This window comes from Danio rerio, chromosome 18, assembly GCF_052040795.2.
Source record: "Danio rerio strain M-AB ecotype USA chromosome 18, GRCz13ab, whole genome shotgun sequence".
Taxonomy (NCBI): domain Eukaryota; kingdom Metazoa; phylum Chordata; class Actinopteri; order Cypriniformes; family Danionidae; genus Danio; species Danio rerio.
The window spans coordinates 46,325,001-46,342,970 of record NC_141038.1 but is presented as its reverse complement, the minus strand read 5'-3'; the positions used below and the strand labels follow the sequence as shown (position 1 = coordinate 46,342,970).

General features: G+C 33.6%; 1 protein-coding gene across 32 annotated transcripts in view; it reads right to left on the bottom strand.

Annotated features, from left to right (window-relative positions):
- Nucleotides 1–17,970, bottom strand: part of nectin1b (nectin cell adhesion molecule 1b) — a 527,810-nt gene that overhangs the window by 269,278 nt on the left and 240,562 nt on the right. For all 32 annotated transcript variants that reach the window (XR_015514331.1, XR_015514339.1, XR_015514334.1 and 29 more), the window contains 2 exon segments: nucleotides 15,528–15,827; nucleotides 12,004–12,121 (listed from right to left, as the gene is read on the bottom strand). Coding sequence is in view for 23 of the 32 variants with exons in the window: in XM_087292089.1 (XP_087148215.1) it covers nucleotides 12,004–12,121; nucleotides 15,528–15,827 (418 nt within the window). In the remaining 9 variants the exon portion in view is untranslated.

Below are 17,970 nucleotides of genomic sequence, written 5' to 3'. Positions count from 1 at the left end.
TAAACAATCAAATATTAGGTTCATGATTGGCAGATTAGGTTTGATAACAACAAACGTTGTTCCAACTGCTCTGTTAGAATACTGTAATACAGTGTTTCTCAACCATGTTCCATGTCTCCTTAACAAAACACACAGAATTCAGATCATCAGCTCATTTGCAGAGACTGAAAGACCTGTAATGAGTGTGACAGAAAAGAGACATCCAAAACATATTCTCTAAGTACGTGGTTGAGAAGCACTGCTGTAATATAAATTTCAATCTGCAATATAGTTGAGGCCCACATTGGTCCACTTTCAGTTTAACCTGGGATTGTTTGAACTAAATTATGAACCCTAGTGAGGCATAAAAAATCTTAAAAATAAATATGATGTCTCAATATTTGGCCATAAAAATGGCAGAATGCTCAAACACACTTGACTTTTATTATTATAATCATAATGTTTCCCATTAATACAGATGTTTTAAAACATCTCTCCTTGCCGGGGGTGTTGCTAGGGATTTTGATCCCAATGCACAGATCTTAGCTCTGGGCCCCCTCAGTAGAAATCATGTTTGGACAGATGGGGGAATTATCCCACTTGATCGTAATTGGATCCCAGGTCGGAAATCATGGCGCTCCCCCAGTGGAAATCATGCTCCTTCCACCTTGGTAGAAATCAACGAACCACCCTCAGACATAACTGTAGGTCCTATTGTAGAAGTATTTTTCATAATTGTAATTTTTAGTTTTTTGTGTGTGTGTAATGAAATAATTCCTCCTTTTATAAGCTTTTCATGAGTTCTCAAATGATAAGTACATCCCAGGCTTATTCTGAAAACATACCACTATATACATTTTTGGGAAGCGCCAAATGCATCCCAAGATGTATACTTTTAGCAGCTTTTGTTTTCGCGAATCTACCAGAGATCGGTGTGTATTCCACCAGTGAGACCAGTGAGTGCCATTCACACATACTGTTCTCATGTAAATCTGCCAAAGGCTGGTGTCAACTGACTGAATGACTGACTAACCAACCAACAAACTGACCCACCCACTCACCCTTCTCCATCCCTAAACCCAACCAATAGTGTTTTCAAAAGCAAAGATTGACCCATCCACCCACTTCTCTAAACCCAACCGACAGTTTTAAAAAGGGTCCCAGAAAAAGAAAAGCCTTCTCCTGACCTTTGCAACATTATCACCCTCTTATTTACTTGTTTATTTGACTTTTTGGCTTCTGTTTTTGTCTTAACCACTTTCTGGAAATGTTCTTCAGCATGTTTTGATGCTCTTGTTATTATTATTTTTTTTGATTCTGAGAAAAGCACAATATAAATAAAATGTATTATTATTATCATTATTATTATTATTATTATTATTATTATTATAACACAATATTTCAGTGATTTAATTTTTTTAAAAATGTTGTTTTTAAGATTTAGGACATTTTAAGACCCAGTGGATACCCTGAGTATCATTTAGAACTTTCAGTTTTGTGTGAACTATCCCTTTCATATTTACCTTTAAAGTACCAATATATACCTTTAACACCTTTGAAAAGATACTGCCCTGGTGACAGCTTATATATCCTATTTTCTGTGCCCACCAATCAGATAAGAGCTAGCTGGACCATGAAAGCACTTTATATTTTTTTCCACAAAATACTTCACGACAGTTTAAGCCTTAAAGTATATGGGAATCAGAAGTCTCAACTGACTTTACTTCAGCATTATGACAGACTTCCCAATGAAACGGAATATTGAATGAGATAAAATGGAAAATGAAGCTTGATTCGGCTTACATCTTTTAGCTTTACCAATCTCTGGCTCACAGCAGACTGACGGCTGGAGAAAAAAAAAATGTTCTATCCAAACTAAAACGGAACACCATAAGATTGATATTACAAAGACATTTCTTTAGTGGATTAACTCGCACTAATTAACTATTCCTCACCGGACCAGTAATGCATGCTTACAAAGTAAATAGGTTTTAATTGATTTCATGCTCAGTTTAATGCAAAAATGTGCTTTCTTTCATCTTAAAGGAACACTCTTATAGGAAATAGGCTCATAATACAAGTCCCCTAGAGTTTAACACATGAGTTTGACCTTTTTTTTAATCCATTCAGCTGATCTTTGGGTCTAGAAGGAGAACTTTTAGCTTAGCTTAGTTCTTTGATTATTACGCCAGAATGTTGAGTATGAGTATAGTTCCTAGACATGTCGACCTAGAAAATAGCAACTTTTAATTTATCATCGGTTAGGGCTGCACAATTCTGGCTAAAATGAGATTTTATTTGTTCCCTTAAAATCAAGATTACGATTTTCTCACAATTCTGTAGATGTAAAATAAAGGTTAATACGAGTAGGCTATTATTATTATTATTATTAATTCTCAAACATGGTAAAACAACAATAACAATATTAGGCCTATATGTAGCTCCGCTGTTGGTTAAAATGCTACATTTTGTGTAAACTTGGAATGATGGACTTGAATTGACTTTAAATGTGTCCTGGTTGTTAATGCACAGTAATAAGTGATACAACTATTCATAATTCTGAAGTTGAAATCTTATGTTTGAGACATACTGTTTGCTTGTCATTTGTCATTGACAACATTATTAGACCAATTTTCTTTACTGGTAAAATGAGTCTGTTTGTATTATCAGATTCCCTCTTGCATTATATTCAACATTATATACCATAGGCTAGGTTAGTTATACTGACCCAGTGAACATTTATTTTCATGCACAACAATTTGTACTTGCTATGAAAAAAAAAAAAAAAAAAAAAATTAAATATTAAAATTAACTGCATATTAAAATTAACTTTAATATGCAGTATGATCATGATGTGCACGTTTTCGGTTTCACTTTCACTGCCGAGCACTGTCCATGTCATGGCTGTCGTCACTTCAAAAAAAAAAAAAAAAAAAAAAAACTGAATGTTATTGACAACTTTATTACCTGTTATTCACAGCCTATGCAGGTAGTATACTGAGCTTCTCAGTAGTGAATATATAATTCCATTAAGACAGAACTGACATTTTTGAGTGAATTATAACTTACAAATAACTTTTGTGACACTTTTAGCACCATTTGAGTGTGTCCTCGTCGCTGAGCAACGTATATAAAACAGCACAAAGACTTGTGTGACTGCCTTTCTGCTTCTCCCGAACTTAAAAATATATTTGGCTGATTCGTAGAGATGCTGGATTAAGATCTTTGGGGGGTCGAATTGAGGTTGCGATTTTTTTTCGACTGATCGTGCAGCCCTATCGTCAGTCACAATAAATGATGTAACTACAGAATAGTCAAGCTTTAAATTGGAAAATTTTATTTTATTTATTTATTTTTTTTAGATGCTAATCTTATCTGATTTAATGATTTATGCTAAGCTAAGCTAAAAGTGGAGTATTCCTTTAAAGCAGATGCTTTTATGCCCCTTATTACGAGATTTAAAGTACGTCTCTGAAGTTCATGGTGTGTGAGAGTGTATTTTTAAAATCAAGTCTTAAATCAAGTCTTAAAATACCCACAATTAAATGTCTCTTTTCATGCTTTGATCTTAATTGTGCCATTTGGGTGACTGTCGCTTTAAATTCAAATGAGATTGTGCTCTTTTAAAAAGAGGGTGGAGCTATAGATGCCTTCGTGTCAGCATAGTGGTCAATTCAGAAATAAGAAAAACGTCTCATGCTAATGATGGAGAGATCATCACTAATGGGTGATCACTCTTGATGATACATACAAAGGAAAAAATGTCAATCAAAGTGTTTGTGCAGACCGATTTTAGCAAGTTTGATTATTTCAAAATAAAATGAATACATTTTTACCATTACGTGCTGGCTATATTTACACACTGATGCCACACAGTTGTGTTTGAACCCCTTATAAAAGTGTTTTTGCATAATAGGTCCCCTTTAAAATACTACTGTACATAGACACTTTTACTTCTTGAGCTGAATGCATTCAAAATATTGCTCTGTTTGTTTAAAAATCCAATTAGTCTCATATAGCAACAGCGGTTCAACCAGAATTACAAGTTTGAGATGGGTTTGTATTTATTTTTGAATCCATTTGGTGCAGAAATGACACAGACCCGATGTTCTTTGCACCATTTTTCCACTGTGCATTACCAGAAGGCCATTTGTCTAATATTTATGCATATCAAATATTCAGCGTTTATACAATGTAACAGATTTTGGCACATTTGTAATTTAACTGCAGCTAGCACTCGTGTGTGCGTGTGCGTATTTTCACAGTAGCTCTGGACTGAAATGTTCTGCAACAGCGTGGTGATGACCTCCAGTGTAGCGCCCAGGGGACCCTTCAGAACACATTTGGTGTCCGCTCTCCACTGCTGCTGTGGCCGTCCTCTCTTATCTGTCACGCCGGAGCCCGTGTCTCTCCCCATCACTGTCTTCCCCTCCTCTCTCTCCGCACTCACACCATTCCTATTTTTTTTCTCCCATTGTTTATCTGCTTGCTTTTCAAGCAACTCCCACCATTTGAATGAAATAAATATTCCTGCTCTTTTTTTTTTCATTTTTAGCTTTGTTTGCAAAATCTATGACATGCTTTTGTCCGCTTTTATCCTGCTTATTAAGAGTGGGTGAGAGTATTTATAATTTGAATCTGCAAGGCTTCTGGTATAATTTGTTTTTGGTTATTTTAGCTGTACAAAAATAGCCTGTTATTGATGTTCTATTTATTATAGTAATTGTAAGCACTGTTATTGAGAGTGAATAATTTTACCATGAGTGCATCAGAATGACTCAGCAGTCTTTTGTGCCTCACAAAACTGATGCGAAACTGTGAAGCCAAATTAAACAACTAGCTTGGTGTCAGTTTGGGAATAAATTCAGGTGAGATTCAAGGTTTGCTTGGAGTCTGAAATATCTTGCTAAAGTGGACTTTTCAGAAAAGTGGAGAATATACCACTGATCCATGGTGATGACGGAATAGGTAGGTGTGGCACTGAAGCCCCGCCTTCTTTTCTTAGAAAGCTCCACCTACCAAGAATTGCTTTAGAGTCGATATTAAAAGTGAATTTGATGTATAATGTCATATAATGTCACGACTGCTTTATTAGGTACATCTTACTAGTACGGGGTTGGACCCACTTTTGCCTTCAGAACCAAGTGGTGCTCGCTGCAAAGCCATTTGAGGAGAGCTGAGCTCCAGCGAGGGGGAGCTTAAGCTTGAGCTCCACCTTTTTTGCACTTCTTCTACGAGTGATGTCACTGGAGGTAGGGTTAGGGGTGGGGTTGGTGTACGCATTAAAACAGCTTACAGGAGGAGGAGCGACAGCTTATGCTCCCCCTCGCTGGAGCTCAGCTCTCCTCAAATGGCTCTGCAGCGAGCACCCTCTCTTCAGAACTGCTTTAATCCTTCATGGCATAGATTCTACAAGATACTGAAAATATTCCTCAGAGATTTTGGTCCATATTGAAATGATAGCATCATGCAGCTGCTGCTGATTTATCGGCTGCACATCCATGATGTGAATCTCCCATTCCACCAACTCTCATAAGTGCTCTATTTCATTGACATCTGGTGACTGTGGAGGCCATTTGAGTACAGTGAACTCATTGTCATGTTCAAGAAACCAGTCTGAGATGATTCTCACTCTATGACAAGGCGCGTTATCCTGTTGGAAGGAGCCAGTGGGTACACTGTGGTCATAAAGAGAAGAACATGGTCAGCAACAATACTCAGCTAGGTTGTGGCGTTGACACAATGCCCAATTGGTACTAATAGGCCCAAAGTGTGTCAAGAAAATATCCCCAAACCATTACACCATCACCACCAGCCTAAAAGTTGATACAAGGCAGGATGGATCTGAGCTTTAATGTTGTTGACGCCAAATTATGATCCTACCATCAGAATGTCTCAGAAATCGAGACTCATCAGACCAGGCAACGTTTTTCCAATCTTTTATTGTCCAATTTTTAGTGAGCCTGTGCGAACTGTAGCCATAGTTTCCGGTTCTTAGCTGACAGGAGTGGTACCTGGTGTGGTCTTCTGCTGCTTTAGCCTATCAGCCTCAAGGCTGAACATGTTGTGCGTTCAGAGATGATCTTCTGCATATCTCGGTTGTAACAAGTGGTTACTCTTGCCTGTTAACAGTTTCTGAAATATACAGATCATCCCGTCGGATAACCATGCCACATTCAAAGTCACTTAAATCACCTTTCTTCCCCATTCCGATGCTCGGTTTGAACTGCAGCAGATCATCTTGAACATGTCTAAATGCAGTAAGCTGTTGGACAGGTGTACCTAATAAAGTGGCCGGTGAGTGTATATTACAAGTCATGACGACAAATGTTTTTTGTTACTTTAACGCACTTAAATAAGTTAATCTGGTTTCAGCCATTTTTTTTTTGAAGTTATATAAAGTTTAACTATATTTATTAGTCAGTTTGATTGATGTAAGTTGAGATGACTAACTTCAACTGATTCAACAGTGAAATTGAAGGAAGCAATATTTTTTATTTGCAAATGTTAAAACAACATGTCCATTCGGCTGCTTCCGCTGATGTTGTCTTACCAGTTTCACAGTTTACTAATACCACCATCAGCCACTCGAACAATGTAAACACACCTAATTTGCATTTTGGGTCGTTTCTTTTTCATTTATTTCTTTTTCTGCAAACTTTGAAAAGATTCACCTCACATTAAGGACGTAAACGAAGCTACTGTCTTGTAGCAAGTTTTCCCACGTTTCCACTCACTTTATCTCTTCCCTTTCTTCTCTTTCATTCAACTCCCAGTCTCAGCATACCAATTACTAATAAAAATGCCTGAAGAAGACCTCAGCTCCATCCGCGAGTCCCTCTTCACAGAGTTGGCTGCAGTATATGTGTCCTTTGATACCCTGAACAGCCCAGAATGCTCAGCGCTTTCCTCTCTCATTAAAACCCAGGCCGGTCCACAGAGGCACTGCACCCTGGGCACTGCCAGCTATTAATCCAGCACAGCTGAAGTCCGGTGACATGTTTTCCTTTCCCGGCTTTCGCTGCCTAATTACAGAACAAATTGCCACATTTATCTCTCAGTTTTTGCAGCATAATCCCTCCGTTTTTTTTTTTTTTAACTGGAGCTGGTCCACTTTGTCTACCGTTGTTGGTGGTGTTTGTATTGTTGGCATTTACATGCACATGCATTCACCGGGTGATGAATGACAGGACATTTCGCCGTGCTAATTGGCATATAAGTGTGGCGCGTATGGTGATAGCATGGCGCTGAATTATAATGCTGCAGTGGGGAGTTCATGCACAAGGTTATATGGGTCATCTTACAGAGAAAACCTGACCCAGGGGCGCAAGAACAATCTGGAAGCACACATTAGAAACCTTATCAGCTTGTCGCATAAATATTAATTAGGAGATGTAACTAGTGATAGGCTGATAGGTGAAGCAAATTAATAATCCACTCGCTTGACTGCTTTGCCCAATCGGGGATATGCATATTACTGACCAGGAGCCACAGAGCGCATGATTTGTCTGCATGTGTTTTTAAGGCCTGTATGTCAGGAGAGTTTAGAGCATTTGAGAGTTTAGATCAAAAGATGATGAAGATTTAGATACAGATTTATTTTACTGAATTATTTATACAGAATTGATACAATTTTTTTTAACAAAAGTTTTGCAAAGTTTACTTAGAATTTCTTCTTGTTTCTAGTAAAAAAAAAAAAATCTACATTTCAAAGTGAAAACAAGATATTTTTTTTTACTTATCACATTATATAATGTTTTTTTTTTTTGTGTTAAGAGGAAATAAAGTCTTTCTTCTGAAGGTGAAAACAAAAATCAAAACAATACTTTTACTTGATCTCAGAATTTTTAGATATTTGGAGTAGAAACAGGACAAGGCAAAGCAAACAGGACGCAGCACGTTGACGCAGATATCGGCCCACCACTAATATATATATATATATATATATATATATATATATATATATATATATATATATATATATATATATATATATATATATATATATATATATATATATATATTTACGCAAGACTCTTATTGTGCGATCAAAAAAATAATAAAAAAATAAAAAAACATCGCCGTGAATCTATTCTCAAATTTGGGTTAAGAGCTGGGTCTGTTCTATACAAGTTATGTTGACTTTCACCTTGATATTTTAGCGCAGATGTATACATGACCAGTGAGCCGTCTGACGAAAAAGTGCCCTTGTGAATCAAACCAGCAGGATGCCTGACTTTAACTGCAGTTCGACAGTTTCACTTCAACTCATGAACATTTAATGCATGCCCTCGTGACAAACAGGGGTATTAGACACAAATAAGGAGTAAGGGTGAGAGTATTTTGGAATTTAATAACCCATGGCAAACGGAAAGAAAAAAATTCAGAATTTCGCGATGTGTGCGTGTGTGTTTGTGAGTGTGTGCGGCCCTTTACTGACAGCCATGTGTGTGGATCTTGTCCGAAAATATGACAAAAAGTCTTAAATGACGGTAATAGTTTGATCGTGGTGTTTACTTCAATAATGGCACTAATATTTGCATACTCCACATGTCTTAATTCCATTTCTGTTAAGTTCAGTTATGACTTTAGTCGGATTAAGGTGATCAAAAATCACTGTTTGGAGCTTATGTAGGCCAACAGTTTAAAATTCATATCTAACTGAATAAACAGTTAGTAAACACAAGTACATTTTTTTGAACATCATTTATTTTCATCACCTATTGTCATAGTAGAACAGTTTCTCAAGCAGTTTGTGATGCATTTTGGAAACAGGAGATGAACCCCTGGTCTAATGCGCGACCTTGCTTGAGAGACCCGTTCTCAAAGACATATTATTTTGGTGGCACACATATTCTAAATGCCTTCATCAGAATTCAAACGAGCTAATTTAATCTAGATTAATTTAGATTAATTCTGAGATTAATATGTATATATATATATATATATATATATATATATATATATATATATATATATATATATATATATATATATATATATATATATATATATATATATATATATATATATATACACCATTTTGAGGGATATAAACAATAACAATGTTATTTCCTACATATCCTACAATGTTATTAATACATAAATATGTATTTCCTGTTTTACATTTTTAATTTCCACAGCTTCAACGAATCCCGAAACCTCCACATATTGATACATTTTTAATGATAGCTGTGTTAACATTAGTTATGACTGAATCACCTCTTGTTACAGTTCTGAAATAGTTTGACGACAAGCAACTGTTAATGGAACAATGATATCACCATATTGAAATGGTCTATATATAAGAAGTTCAGATGCAAAAACTTCTAAATGCCATCTAAAATTTTCTTCTGAAATTAGCATTTTTAACAAGCTCATGTGTGTAGGATCAGTAATATCACTTTTATGGGAAAGAATAGGTTATTTTTTATTATATACATATACATATTAATATTATTATTATTATTATTATTATTATTATTATTTTGTTAGTAGTAATGTTACACTATGTTAATATTACACTATGTTAACTATTTACTTTTTATTATTCAGGATATACATTTCAGCTATTGAATGCTTTCAAACTTCAACCACATGCCATGGAGGTATATACACTACATAATGTACTGTATGTGTGTGTGTGCGGTTTGTGTGAGTGTGTATGAAAAGGGTATTAAAAATGATTAATACAAGTCAATTAATGAGTAACAGTTAGCAAGACTACGCTCTTGAGCGCACCACATACACACCAGCATCACTGTACACAGAAAGGTTTATAAAACAAACCTGATACTGTGCTGTCAACACATTCGTTTGCTAGGCAAAGCAATGATGTCATCTTTTGCCTACTTAGTTTGCATCCAAACCCGTAGCACCAGTAACTCAACCAGCAAACATCATCACAAGACTCACACAAGACAAACACAACACAATCTCACTGTAAATCTCTCTTCTCTCAAACCAGTATATTGGTCAGGTAAACAATACAGAGTACACAAAGCGTCGCTTATTTTCTCACGTTTGATCTTGTTTGAACGGTTATCAATGGCTCGGTTAGGACTGAATAGGGCTATTGTAACCGCCTTTACTTATCTTGATGGAGTGCTAACCAGCAGTGAATGAAGAAGTAGTTTATGGAAGGAAATTATTCCCTTATCTGCCCTTACACATCGAAGCTGTCATGTAGCGTTAGAGTAAAGTGAACATTTCAGAGGAGTGCTCTTCGAATATCAGTCGTCATTCATTTCCTTTAATGATGCCGATTTACACAAGCAGTCAAATGGTCAAACACACACACAGATCTGAGGCAGCTTTGATCTAAAAGATTAAGAGCAAATGCTTGACATTGGTTTTTATAGACGTCAAATGATAAATTATAAAAAAGGATGTATTTTTAATGTATTTATTTTTTTATTTATTTAATTATTATGGATGGATGAAAAAGAAAATTGATTAGCATACATGTTGCATACAATGCTCAAATAAACAACGAAAGGAAATATTGAAAATTAATATTTTTATCCATTTCTCAGTGAATATAGGCAATGTATTTTGGTACATTTAAACAAAACTGATTTATTAAACATATATATATATATATATATATATATATATATATATATATATATATATATATATATATATATATATATATATATATATATATATATATATATATATATATTTTATATATATATATATATATATATATATATATATATATATATATATATATATATATATATATATATATATATATATATATATATAATATATATATATATATTTTATATATATATATATATATATATATATATATATATATATATATATATATATATATATATATATATATATATATATATATATATATATATATATATATTAAAATAATAGTTTAGTCACCAAACAAAATTAAACAACCTACAAAATTCCAACAAAAGTTTTCAACGTTTATTTTTTTTTTGCTTCTTTTGATTTTTCCTATTTTTAAATTTGTATTTAATATTTTCTATAACATATAGATTTGGATGTACTCGTTTTTGGACTGTTATCATAACTTATTTTGTTAGAAAAGCTCAAGATTTGACTTCAGTACTACTGACTAATCTAACATATATGCACAAATGTAGTATTGCATAGCTTCCTATTAAAAATATGAATTTACAAGCAAGATTTGTGAGGGGTGTACTTATATATGCTGAGCTCTGTAAATGTAACATTACAAAATAAACAATATTTATAAATATATAATCTTTTTTTTTTCTGATTGGCTACAAAAAACACTGATGTCCAATGACCTGCATAATAAATCTTACTTGCCTAATTAATCTAGTACTTGTGCATATTAGGAACAAAAAAAAAACTTTCAAAACGTAATTTTAGCTACTTATTTGAAATGTTGAAAACACAATTCTTGAGATATTTGGCATTTTGGTCAAGTGGCAAAGGTAACATAAATGAATTATTATAAATATTATAAATTGGTTAAGACAATTATTTTAAAACTTGCTGAAAATCTTCTCTGGCTAATAATTTAATCAGTCTTCAGTTGTATAGAATGCTCATAAAATGTTAAATCAACACTTTTAGTATTACATATTTATAAATGGTACTGTAAATAATGAAAATAAGCTAAATTACATATTTACCATTAATAATAAGTTACTATAATAGTCTCAACCAAGTATATATATATATATATATATATATATATATATATATATATATATATATATATATATAAAAGAAAAACTTGAAAACTTTAACATATAGCATAAGCAAAATTATGTAATAATAATAATAATAATAATAATAATAATAATAATAATAATAATAATAATAATAATAATAACTTTGTTAACTTCTTTTTTGAAAAAAAAAAAAAAAAAGTATTTGTCTTCCACCACTATGCTTTGCGTTCAGCATGTGTGACTCATTCATCCCAATTACATTTATAAGCCGAGACAACAAAAGCGATTCTCTGTAATATGGATTAGTAGGTCAGGAAAGAGAACTCACAGTTTCCACTGGTAGACAGTGACAGGTGGATTGGCGTCTGCATTACATGTGAGCTGAACGTTTGGACGATTCAGGTACCAGTTGCCATCAAAGCCTTCGATTTTCACCTCCGGTTCATCTGCATAAAAATACAAGAAAAATAATAACAGTCAGGAAAGAGTTCAGATAAATGTTCTGGGTCACATGACACGACAATGGGCACTTGTCATAATACTGATTAATGGTGTGGGGCTTGATGCTGAAAGGTCAGGAGTTTCTATCTTAAGTGATTGGGAAGAGAGTCAACGAGTGAAGGGTTACAGAGACTACAACCACCATGCTGCCCTTTAGCTAACAACAACAACAACAACAACAACAATAATAACAATAATTGACATCCTCATCAATAATTATAAAAACATAATAATTATAAAATAATAAATACATAATTAAAATAAAAAACAACAACAACAGCAAAAAGAAAATAATAAATGCATAATAAAAATAAACAATAATAATAAAAATAAACAATACTACTAATAATAATAATAATAATAATATACATAATAATAATAATAATAATAATAATAATATACATAATAATAATAATAATAATAATAATAATAATAATAAAACAAATAATAAATAAATAAATAAATAAATAAATAAATAAATAAATAAATAAATAAATAAATAAACACTAACTTTTTGTTTTGTATTTGTTACTTGAAAAAACAACCAATTTGTCACATGACGTGACGACGGACATTGTCGTTATAGTGATTAATGGCGTGAGTCTCGTAGCAGAAAGGTCAAGAGATTCTTTCTTAAGCGATTGAGAGAAGAGCCAACAAGTGAAGGGTTACAGAGACTACAACCACCGCGCTGCCCTTTAGCTACCCACTTAACCGCAAGCCACTTCAGGGCAACTATTCCAGAAATTGGCCTAATTGGATAAGGACCTCAGCTAAATGCCAAATTTCAATTCATTACGGCACAATTTTTTTTTTCTTTTCTATTAATGACAGTATTAAAATGCACTGCATTACTTGATGGTAGCGGTCAGTAATTTCTACGTCTCTTCAGATTTATGCTTAATTGCTTTCATGAGCATGTATGAGGCTGAGCAAATTCAATTTGGAAATGTTATAGCAAAGGGTAACTTGATTAGCAGAACACTCAAAGTAAATCAAGAATCGGGACGATTAACACAGTCTTCCTTTTACACACACACACACACACACACACACACACACACACACACACACACACACACACACACACACACACACACACACACACACACACACACACAAAACAAGCATCGCATTGTTTCTTTTTTTCATGATGCATATTAAAGTAATTCATGTACAATCAATCAATGTAAATTAGCAGTTTTCCATATTTTTGTTTTATTTTTTATTTTTTTACACATTTATTTATGTTTTTGAGTTGCATTATGGGTCCTTGATCTTTCTTCCAACAACATTTAACCTTTATTAACATTTTAATAGTTTAAAGTGATATATTGTCTTAATATTATAATATTAATATTATAATTATTATAATAGAATAATAATTATATTATTCTAGTTAAAATAAAACAAATAAGACTTTCTCCAGAAAAAAAAAAAATATATATAAGAAATACTGTGCAAATGGTGACATGGTGGCTCAGTGGTTAGCTCTGTCGCCTCACAGCAAGAAGGTCACTGCTTCAGGTCCCAACTGGGTCAGGTGGCGTTTCAGTGTGGAGTTCGCATGTTCTCCCCATGCTAGCATGAGTCGAATAAGCTAAATTGGCCTTAGTGTTTGAATGAGTGTGTATAGATGTTTCTCAGTGATTAGTTGATGCTGGAAGGCCTTCAGCTGTGTAAAACATGCTGGTTAAGTTGGCGGTTTACTCTGCTTTGGCGACCCCTAATGAATAAGAGACTACGTCGAAGGAGAATGAATGAATGAATATTGTGGAAATACCTTGCTGTGTTAAACATAATTTGGTAAATATTTGAAAAAAAAACCCAAACAATTTGCAGGAAGGCTAATACTTTTGACTTTAACTGTACGTCATGTTAAAGCATGCAAACCAAAACATTATTTTCATGACGAATAAAGACACAGCATACACCTCTCTCATAGTTTTTACTACAAATATGGATTTCAATTGATTTGTTTTAGTTATTTTCAATGAAAGTTCCCTAAAACGGAAGTGCAACCCACAATTTGAAACTCAGTAGTCACATGCGGAAAAACAGTGGATTGTGTGGGAGAATGGGTGGATTTCCTCTATCTCTTGTGTTTTATTATGGGGGTTGAAATGCTGCTCTGAACTGCCCGAAACAAAGGCTGAAAACAACGGCACTGAGACAGGCCAGTGACACATCTCTTCCTGCTCTCAGCCTCCTCCACAACACTTGCGTAACGCTACGCCATAAACATCTTATTACCGAGCACAAATACATTTGCATGCATTTTGTAGACATCCGTTGACATTTCAGTGGGGTCTTACAGATGTGTCGCTTGGTGGACAAATCAAATGAATCATGCATGATGAATCAGTTCAATTACATCTAAGTTTTGAGTTAATATTGGAAAACATGTAATTCTGTCTATATTCTGCACTAGAACTCTTTTCTCTTTCTCTATCTCTTATGGTGATATATTTTATTTTTAAGCTGTTTTAAGCTCACTAGGTCTGTATTTATTTGAACAAAGTGGATTTATTTTACAATAGTAATATTGTGAAATGTTTTTACAGTCATCGAATGTGTTTTAATATAATGTGCTTAGCTATTACTAATGGTTCTGTTTTATTTGCTTGCTTGTTTTTTCCCCAGGATGAATTATTATTATTTTTTTCGGCCTAATAATTAAGTTAAATTAAATTAAATTAAATTAAATTTCAATAAATTAACTTTCAATAAATTAAATTTAAAGGGTTCATTAATAAATAAAATAGGGAAAAGCCTTATTTTCTTTGAAATAAAAAAAAACTTGTCAAATGTTAAAGCTGCTGTCTATTTTTTTATCACTTTTTTATCATATTTGCAAAACTATTTATTTATTTATTCATTTGCATACTGAATAAATAAATAAATAAATAAATAAATAAATAAATACATTAAAAATAATAAATTTATAAATGACAAAAGGAAAAATAAATAAATAAATAAATGTCATTACATCATTAAATGACAAAAGAAAAAAAGACAAAAGGATACTAAATAAATAAATAAATAAATAAATAAATAAATAAATAAATAATATGTATAAAATAAAATAAAATAAAATAAATATTCTTCTTCTTCTTCTTCTTCTTCTTCTTCTTCTTCTTCTTCTTCTTATTATTATTATTATTATAAATATTAGTTTAATACTAAATAATATTAAAACTAATTGTGCTGTTTAAATAAATGCAAGCTTGCCAAGCAGAACAGACTAAAAATACAAGAAAAACATCTTTATCGATATTTTTATCACTGTATAATCTGTCAACAACCAGCAAATTTTTCAGTGTAAATAGTAGTTTTTAAAGGCATTCTTACACTGCACGTTGAGTATGACGCTGTCGGTGAATCGCTCAGAACGGTAGGTGACGATGCAGGTGAGCTTCTGTCGGTGGGTTTCACGGCTGGGCAGCACGATGTAGTTACTGCGCACAGTCACAGTGCCATTGGGATTGCGTGTTTCCTGAAACGTGGCCTCTCCTTTCAATGTTGTGTCCCATTTGATGACGCTGGGAGGCTTGCCATTGGCCGACATGCAGGTGGCCACGGGCATCTTGCGTTTTGGGGTCCTTGCCACGATGGTGGGTGAAGTCAAAGTCATCTTGGTCACTGGCCGTGCTGGAGGAAAAAAGTATATGGTTAAAAATGCAAGAAAATAAACAATGCAGAATCAAATCAGTTTTATTGTCACATCATCAGCAGCACGTGTTCTAATGAGTGAAAAGCTTAGGTGCTGACTCCAGACAGTGCAAAATACAGAAGACAATGAGGATATGCTCAGCTTGAAGACATTTAAATTACTGTACTGTGAAGGTGTAAAATGTAACAATAAAAGCTATCTGAGATGATGCCAAGAGACTAAACATAATAACGTTCTAATGCTATATGTGTTAACTTTATTAGCATCCAGGTTTCACTCTTTCACTATTTAATTGGATAGTTCACAAAAAAATACATTTTATGAAAAACCATTAACTCCCTTTACTCTTCACTTGCACCAAATTTATTTGAATTTCTGGTAACACTTTGGTCATATTTCTTGCTATTTCATGCTATTCATTTATTATCTGTCTATTGTTAAGATATGAACTGTTCATTAGTAGTCAAACAGCCAGCAAAAAGCAGACACTACAGATCAAAAGTTTAAAAGATACTTGCTCAGTTGTTTAACTTTCTGCTTATGATTTGAATCCAACGTGGAAGAAAGTAGTTCCTCATACAAAAGGGTTTTTGAGACTTTCCATGTTTGATTTTGTTTTTATATAAACAATTATGCCGTCAAACTGTTCTATAAACGCAATATCACACTCGTAGCAGTGTTATATGGCTGTATATCGGCACTGCAACGCACGCCTCCCACCAGTGCTGATATACAGCCATTTCGCACTGCTACGAGTGTGATATTGCTCATATATATGTGTGTGTTTGTATATATATATATATATATATATATATATATACATACACATATATACATATACACACACACACACACACATATATATATATATATATATATATATATATATATATATATATATATATATATATATATATATATATATATATATATATATATATATATATATATATATATATATATATATATATATATATATATATACACACGTAATACGAGATCTCGTCACATCCCTTCAAACCAATCACAAAGCTTATGCTATGCATCGTTATGTCATGCAAGTACATCTTTTTCGAGGTACATGGGTATGTGAAGGCTGGGCCGGAATGTACTCGTGCCCTTGGCACAAGTATAATATCATAATAGTATAATACGTGTAAATCATAATATAATAAGTATAATTCAGTCTTAACAAAACAGATCACGTGACTCCACATTTTATAGAGAAATTGATTGAAAAAATTTGATCGATTATGAATATAGATTTCGATTACTTTTCGATTAATCGCCCAGCTCTAATTGCAGCCATATGTAGCTCTGGCTACATAATTGCCGCTCTCCAGAAATGTATACAGGGTTTCGCTTTCACAATGATCCTGTGTTGCTTAGAACACTGTTGCAGTGTAAACAAAACACATACAGTTTTTTTTTGTTTTCTTTGTTTCTTTCTTAATTGAAAACGACCCTGTAAACAACAGCAATAAAGGTGCCCTTGAGAGCCGAGGCAAAATAACAGCTTCTTTTTCTCACTGATCCACTAATCTCACCTTTGCGAAAAGTCTTTTTTTTCCCCCTCCGTCAGTACAAATCAAGCACTTGGCTAATTTATTTCCCCCCTTCCCAGTGTTCAAAGCAGAAGCATCACTCAAACACTCAAACTGATGTATTTTTGGGGGGAGGGGAGGGGGGGTGCCCAAAGTCATACAATCTCGATCTTTTATATGCTGCCAATTAGCAATTACCAAGACCTGCATCAAGAAAAGGGAAGATGAGTGTGGGTGTGTGTGTTTATATGAGTGTGTGTCACAGAGTGCTGATAGCCGGGCTGAGGTTTTGTGGCGAGGGGTTGATATGACATGAAGAGTCCCTTTGAAAGCACCGAGCTGGTTATCTCCATTCAGGTTACTCGCTCTTACTGCGATGCCAGCATTCTCTGAGGACGCATGTGAAGGCGATATACAAAATGGGCTTGGGAGTTAACAAGCCACACCAGTGAAGAAGAAGAAAAAAAAAAAACTCTACTTGAGCCAAGCAGCTCCCTTTGCTGGCTTAATGGAAAACATATCAACACTTCATTTCTAATTAGATCTGCAATCAGTGGGAGCATAACCCACCTCTCTA